Genomic DNA, 7,447 nt, shown 5'->3' with positions numbered 1-7,447 from the left:
TTATTCATTGCCTTTAGCTCAGCTTTCATCTTGGCAAATTAATTTTGTAATTTTTCTTGGCTCCTCCTTATTGTCTCTAGTTCTTTTTTACAGTAATCTGCTCTTCTGTCAAAAGCCTTTCTTAATACCTTCACTATTACCATTACCACCTTTTTGAACTTTTTCTCTGTTAGACTGAAGAAGTCTGTTTCATTGTTTGTTCCTTCGGGGAATTCTCTCTTGGTCTTTTAACTGGGAGTGGTTCCTCTGCTTCTTCATTTTACTTGTATTTCTCTTTCCCTGAGTTTAGGAGAAACAGTTACCAACTGTGGTCTTAGAAGGCTATTTATATGCGGGAGCATCTCTGTGTAGCTTGTGTAGGTTTAATATTTTTGGTGCGAGGGCTGCTTTTAGTATGGATGCCTTTTGCCTCTCCTCAGCACGTGTTGGCCACTATCCCCTTGATAGGGAGTGTGCAGATGCAGTGGCTTTTGCATGTTCCCAGAACCGCAACAGTGAGGGAAGCTGGTGCCCCCTCCTGGAGCTCTCAGCAGTGGCGGCAGCTGGCATCTGCCCACCCAGAGCCCACAACAGCAGCTCGTGTGTCTTCCCAGAGCCTGCAGCGGCTTGCACGTGCTCCTGGAGCCTGTGACGGCAGTGGCAGCTGGCGCCCACTCCCAACACTCTCAGCGGCGGCGGTGGCTCACGCCCGCCCCAGAAGCTCATGTAGGTAGTGTTGTGTTGCCCGAGAGTGCGCGTGCATGTGGAAAGAAGCTCCTGTGGCGGCCCCGCCCCTCCCTTCACACGTCCTCCAACAGTGGCACGTTGCCTCTCTGACGAGCCCAGGTACACCCTTGGTCATGGCCACACCACACTCCAGCCCCTTCAGGCAGCCCACCCCAGTCCTCTCCCCGGGTCTGAGCTCCGAAGCCTGTGCTTCAGCACCCAGCCCCCACCCGCCCCGGCGGACACGTGTCTCATGCTGGGCAGTGCAGGGCGGTGGCATCTCCCGTCTGTGCAGGTGTCTCTCCATTCTGCCTTCTGTAAACTGGTTGCTGGATTCTCCTCCAAGGGTCTACAACTCCCCCTCTGTCCAGGCTGATCTCCCTGCCTGGACAGGATCTCCCTGAGGGGACATCCAGGGTGTGGGCACCTTTCCTCTTTCACAGCTCCCTCCCTGGGGTGCAGGCCCCATCCCAATTCCCCTCTCTGTTTTTCTCTTTTTTCTTTTGTCCTACCCAGTTGCGTGGAGGTTTTCTTGCCCTTTCTGAAGCCTGAGGTCTTCTACCAGGTCTCAGTAGATGTTCTGTGAGAGTCGTTCCACGTGTGGATGTAGCTTTGATGTATTTGTGAGAGGTGGTGAGCTCCACGTCCTACTCCTCTACCGTCTTGATCATTCTCTTCCTCAACCTTCCTTCCTTTTTCTCAGCTCTTTGAAGTCAGGCAGTTCTCAGAGCTAATCTGTATTTCACTTCACAATATAAGTGTGGTATGGTTCTAAAGTTACTTAAGGAAAAGTAAGAGAGTAACATATCATGCTTTTCTTTCTTAAAGTGCAGAATATTTTGGTCTGTGGAGTATCAGAGGAGCCCCTGCACATAGACAGGTCGAGTTTTATCCTTCCAGCAGCACACGAGTGTCCTGTGCACACAGAACGGTCTCTTGGTCCCTTCTGCATAGCAAGTCAGCTTGTGCTTCACGACTTTACATGTGCTCTTCTCCCTGCCTGGGAGAACACTGTCCCCCTCGTCTCTATTTTCCCATGACTGGCAGCTCATCCTGTTCTGGTCCTATCTGAAACGTCACCTCGGAGAAGCTTTTCCTGACTTCCCACTCTGAGACCCTCCTCACACGCTCATCCGGTCACTGTTTTGCTTTCTTCAAATCTGTAGTGATTATATGTAGGGCACCCAGCTTGTATAGTTTGTGTTTCCTTCCTTACCCACCTGTACCTCTGGAACAGAGGGAACCTTATCTTATTCTTGTTCACCACACTTCCCAGCTCCTAACAGGACCCCAAGCTGGATAGGCACACCATAAATATTTGTTGAATTGAGAACATTCCAGTTAGATTTCGTATCAACTTTTTTTGTCTTTCAGTTCTTCTTTTTTTTAAGTGTTGACGAGATACAAATAATTTTTAATTTTTCTGTTGGCAGTTATCCGTGTCAAGCAGTAGTCGTGTTGTGACACATGACATCCCTGTAAAGGTTATTCCTAGAAAACTGTGGAAGGACTTACAAGAACCGACGGTCCCAGACGCTGACGTGAGTGATGCCCGGCGTCCTGTCACTCACCACGTATTAAATGGTGTGATTTGAATTCTCTGACTTTAGATAAAGTCTTGCCGTAGGTTTTATTTGAAAGTTGTATAGTGCCTGAAAAGAGATAGTCATTTTTAAAGGACACTCCAGGAAAAAAAAATTGCAATATTTGTCTTTAGTTGTTTACATAAAACATCCTAAAGTAGCATTTTACATAATAGAAATGCCACATTCTTTACAGTTAGGAGAGAGAAAGTCTTGCCCAATAATAACGCTTAAGTAAAACTAAGGTAGTATCTTGGAGGACCATCGCATTTATCAGGAGTAACTAATGGTCCTAGGCACCAGCTTGGGTTTCACAGAACATGGTTTTTTCCTTTGTCTCGTAAGGAGTGATGTCCAGGGTGTGTGTAAGAGCCAAAAGGAGAGCCTGCTTTAGTTCTGACAGGAGTCCCAGAGTCACTGGAAATAAAGATGATGCCCAAGGGTCAAACTCTTGCTCACGATTTATTGAAGAAGAGACCGTGAAAATACAGCGAATGGAATATTTACTTGGCTTTTACTAGAAGACATCTTTGCTGGGAAAAAGCCATCATCGTACCAAGTACTGCTGTAACCCAGTCTGGGCGCTGCTGCAGAGAGTGGCCCCCAGTGTTTCTGCACAGAGTAGGAGGCGGACCTTGAGCCTGGGTGTGAACCCCTGGAGGACGGCCTCCACCGGTGCTGAGTCTTAGTCCCCTGGGGCATGTGCAGGGCATCTTGGCTGCAGGGTTGCAGTCTTGGAACCAGGGAATGCCTGCAGGGACATGGTCACTGATGGCACCAGAGGCAGGCATGAGTGAGTGAAGTTGTAGAATTGTTTTTCTTTTTATATTTTAAGAAGGACCTGTATTCAGGCAATTTAAAAACAAAATTCCAGAGCTTTTAAGCGTACACACATTGCAAATAGGTAATGAGCACCTGTCAGTACTTGACTATGTTATGTTAATGTTTCAATACTACTGATTTTCTCATTTGCTTTATAGGTTAGTATTTATTTACCAGTCTTGAAGACTATGAAGAGCATTGTGGAGAAGATGAAAAACATCAGCAATCACCTTGTAAGTCCTAACTTCTTGGAAAAGAGCTCCCAAGTGTGTGGTTTCGGCTGCGTGTCCTGGGAGGAGCCTCGTCTGATGGAGGCTTGGTGCCCTGCCATTCACCATGTGGTGTCCGCATGGGGCGTCCCTCACCCCCCGGCTGTGGGGGCCTGGCTGGTTGTTGAGAGCCTTGCAGTCTTACAGGTGCCCATAGCACCCTGCTCTAGGTCTTCTCAACTTTCCTCACTCGCATTTGCCCTAGTCCCTCATATCTATATTAATAGTATGTTAAGGATATATTCAACAGTTCTGGCTTTCTTTCCATATGTTCTGGGCAGCATAGTACATGTTTTATCTGATAATGTACATATTTTCTTATGATCATTGATGCTGGCCATCAGATCATTGCCAGATGTCTCCGTGAGCCCAGGACAGAGATCCCCCAGGGCACACCCCTCTTCCTGTAGGCAGCTTCCTGATGGTCGAGGGTCATGTTTACTTTCCTGTTTACTTCTGTGAAGGTTTTCTGCCAATGTCATGAAACGCTGTATGTGACAGTGACAGTGTTGGGAGATTGTGTGGGTCATTCTCCTTGCCTCCCGGGGTTCTCCTGAGTTCTTCACTCACCCCCAAAACTCATTCGATTGTGTCCCTGGATGTTTCATTATAGAAACCCCTGTCCACCTGGTGAAACCTTTGCTCTTCAGTGTCTGCAGGCCAGTTACCTGCCACACGGCTCCCCCCTCCCTGCAGGACCCCTCTAGACTCTTGTCCATTCCCACAGCACGGGTTCTTCCCAGGCCCCGTCTCCGCCGTTAACGCTTGGCTGCTTCTCTCCCGTTGTCCCCTGGAAAGCACTTAGCCCTTCTCACTGCTCATCAGAATTCCCAGACCTTCTCCCACCACACTGGCTGTAAGCCCCTCCTCTGCCGAGCTGCTCTGTTCAGCACTACATAAGTTACCTGCTAGCACCCGGGAACCCCTCCTGAAGTGGCAGCTTCCTGAAAAGGGAAATTGTCTTAACTGTCTCTGCGTGACAGCCACCCACTGTGGGATTGCCAGTCAGCACGTGGGTAATAGGTGTTTGCGCATGGACCTGGAATGAAACTTAGCTTCAAGAGATCTTTGGAATTACAAAAGTTTCCTGAAGCCTAGAAAACGTTGATGGGCTGTTTTATCGCCACAGGTGTGCTCGCTTGAGAGTAATTTTCTTTCATGACTTAATCTTTATAGATTTCACTTTAATTTACGATGGCTTTGGATGAAGCAGTGTGTCCTGGGCAGACATGGGTGTTCTGCTGTGCCTGCCTTGATGTTGATCCAGTTGTCAGGCTGGGAGCTTCCTCTGAGGATACTCTGGGGACCTCCAGAGAGGTTCCAGAGGCCCAGGAGAGAAAAGGCAGGGCGATTAAGTCAAGGATCCCATTGTTTGTTCTTTTGGTCCAAGGGAAATGAGTCAGCAAAGTCGCTTAGATAAAATCATTAGAGGTGTTTTTCTCTTCCCTGGAGTGTTTAAAAGCGAGAATTTTGTGGAAGTGGCTACTGCACTGTAAAATACGAAATGGAAAGTTATCAAGCATATGGAAAGTTGGAGTAGCCAAATGCATAAGGAGATCTACTTGAGTTACCAGAATTCTGTGTCTGAAGATTACAGGCAAGAGAACTAGGGAAAATGAGTAGGACCTTAACACATTAAAAATATCCCTGTCCCGTCAGACGCCCCAGCGGCCCTTGCTGAGACGCCATCCTTACCTTACTTCCTTTAATGAGAGACGTGGCCAGTGGGGGTGGGTTGCGTGTGCGACTCAGGTAGGAGCAGAAAAACAGGCATGGACTGACAGGAGTCTCCGTCAGGTTTTAGGGCATTGGGATCCCCTCCAACCAAACGCAGGTTCTGGTTCAGGAGGTCTGCGGTGGGGCCGGGCTGAGTTTCTGGCGAGCACGCAGGGATGCTGTTGCTGCGGTGGACACGTGCTCCACTCGCCCGTGGCCTCTGCCCCTCTTGCTGCGCCTCTGGAATGGCTCCTCGGTGAGACAGCCGCCGTCATCTGCAGCGGCTCGGTGGCCGTCTTGCATCGTTGGCTGAGCAAAATGCTGACTTGCACACTGCCACACGGGCTCTCCGAAGACCTGCCAGGCTTTAGAGATGGCCAGATACCGACGGTAAAAGAAGAAATGCAGCGTGCCCTGGGCAGATGACCCAAATCTTAAGCGTGTCATGGTACCTATATCTTTCTCTGAACTTCATTTCTAGATTCTGTCCAGTTTAGAGACCCTATCGGTTGGTGGAGGGCAGAGCTTGAAAGGAAAGGGCCCCTCTGATCTTGGGAGAAGTTCCAGGCACTGTTGGGGCAGGGAGAGGTGTGGCCGGTAGGGGCCACGGCAGTTGGTCACCACGCCCAGCTGTCCTCTGAGTGCGGAAAGCACAGCGGCCATGGGGCCCCGCAGCTTTTTGGAGTCCTGGACACCTGACGGCATCTCCAGGCCTTTCTGAATTTGGAAATCTCACTTCCCAATGTCTGAGTTTACTTTTTAGGTAGATGGTTATGTTCTCCTGATATTCTGAATGATTTCTGATTTTGTGGAATTGGCAGTTGTAATAGATGTTTTGGTCCATTTATAAAGATAAGGCAGGTGGTGAGCATCTAACTTCATGTTCTCTTCTGGTTCTCCTACCTCCATTTTGCAAGAGTCACACAATGTCTGTGTTGTCAGAGCTGCTAGCAGGGACCCCCAGCCCCACCTGTTCTCAGGTCTTCCCACGGCGCTCTGCACGTGGAGGGGCTGCTCTCCGGGGATTTCTGAGTCCCTGGCTCTCAGGCCTTGTCTTCTTGCTGATGCCATGTGGGGCTTGGTGCTGTCAGGAGTGCCCTGGGTTTTGGGGGGCTACCTTGTCACCTGGTTTGTTGGAAGCTGATGTCCGCTTTCTTTTTACTTTGTACTTAACACTGTAAAATACTCAATTTGCAGATTATTGAAGCAAACCTAAATGGAGAATTGAACTTGAAAATAGAAACTGAACTAGTGTGTGTTACAACTCATTTTAAAGATCTTGAAAATCCTCCATTAGGTAAGTTTCCTGCTGGGTTATGTTTTGCTTTTGTTGTTTCAGATGACATACCATACCGAGGTCTCTAGATGGAAAATGGTTGAACTTTGGGTGCCTGTGTTTCATGCTCGGGAAGGGAACAAATAATGGGGCTGGATCACCTGTTACTGCAGTGTGGTGGGCAGGTGAGCCTCCTGGGCATGAGGAGCTGTGCCTCCACCAGTGGCTGAAGGGTGAGCCCTGGGGCTCCCTCATTCCTCATCCATAAAACCTGGGCTTGGGCTCAGTCTCCAAGAGCCCTTCCAGCTCTTCACTTCCTGTGCCTTCTCCCAAAGATTGTAGTTTCTCACTTGGGGTGGAGTCAGAAATGTAGATGACACTTCTCATTTTCTCCTACTTTTTTTGTGTGTGTATTAAAAAAGTAAAAAGTTTTTCTTTCTTTCTTTTTTTTTTTAAATTGTTGGAATACACTTGCCTTACAATGTTGTGTTAGTTTCAGGTGTATGGCAGAGTGATTCAGTAATATATATATATATATATATATATATTCTTTTCCTGATTCTTTTCCCGTATAGGTTATTACAGAGTACTGAGTGTAGTTTCCTGTGCTATACAGGAGGTCCTTGTCATTTATTTTATATATACTGGTTTATACACATTAATCCCAAACTCCTGGTTTATCCCTCCCCTTCACCTATTCCCTTTGGTAACCGTAAGTTTGTTTTCTAAGTCTGTGAATCTGTTTCTGTTTGGTAAATAAGTTCATTTGTATCTCTACATATAAAGATAGCATATGATGTTTGTCTTTCTCTGCCTGACTTACTTCACTTAGTATGATAATCTCTATGTCCATCCATTTGCTGCAAATGGCATTATTTCATTCTTTTTTATGGCTGAGTAATTTTACATTGTATGTATGTACCACTCCTTTATCCATTCCTCTGTCTATGAACATTCAGGTTGCTTCTGTGTCTTGGCTATTGTAAATAGTTCTGGAATGGACATTGGGGTGCATGTATCTTCGAATTACGGTTTTGTCCAGGTATACCCCCAGGAGTGGGATTGCTGGATCATAT

The 7,447-nt window shown here is 47.5% G+C and overlaps 1 protein-coding gene across 1 annotated transcript; it reads left to right on the top strand.

Annotated features, from left to right (window-relative positions):
- Positions 1–561: 561 nt before the first annotated feature.
- Positions 562–6,460, top strand: LOC102987130 (checkpoint protein HUS1-like; the record flags this gene model as incomplete). Its single annotated transcript, XM_024117982.3, has 4 exons — positions 562–705; positions 2,139–2,246; positions 3,269–3,343; positions 6,293–6,460. Coding segments are annotated over 4 exons (495 nt in total), but the record flags the coding sequence as incomplete, so codon positions are not given.
- Positions 6,461–7,447: the final 987 nt, after the last annotated feature.

Source organism: Physeter macrocephalus, unplaced genomic scaffold (assembly GCF_002837175.3).
Source record: "Physeter macrocephalus isolate SW-GA unplaced genomic scaffold, ASM283717v5 random_2838, whole genome shotgun sequence".
In the NCBI taxonomy this organism is placed as follows: domain Eukaryota; kingdom Metazoa; phylum Chordata; class Mammalia; order Artiodactyla; family Physeteridae; genus Physeter; species Physeter macrocephalus.
Note: the sequence above shows the minus strand (reverse complement) of the source record. Positions and strands in the feature narration are given on the sequence as shown.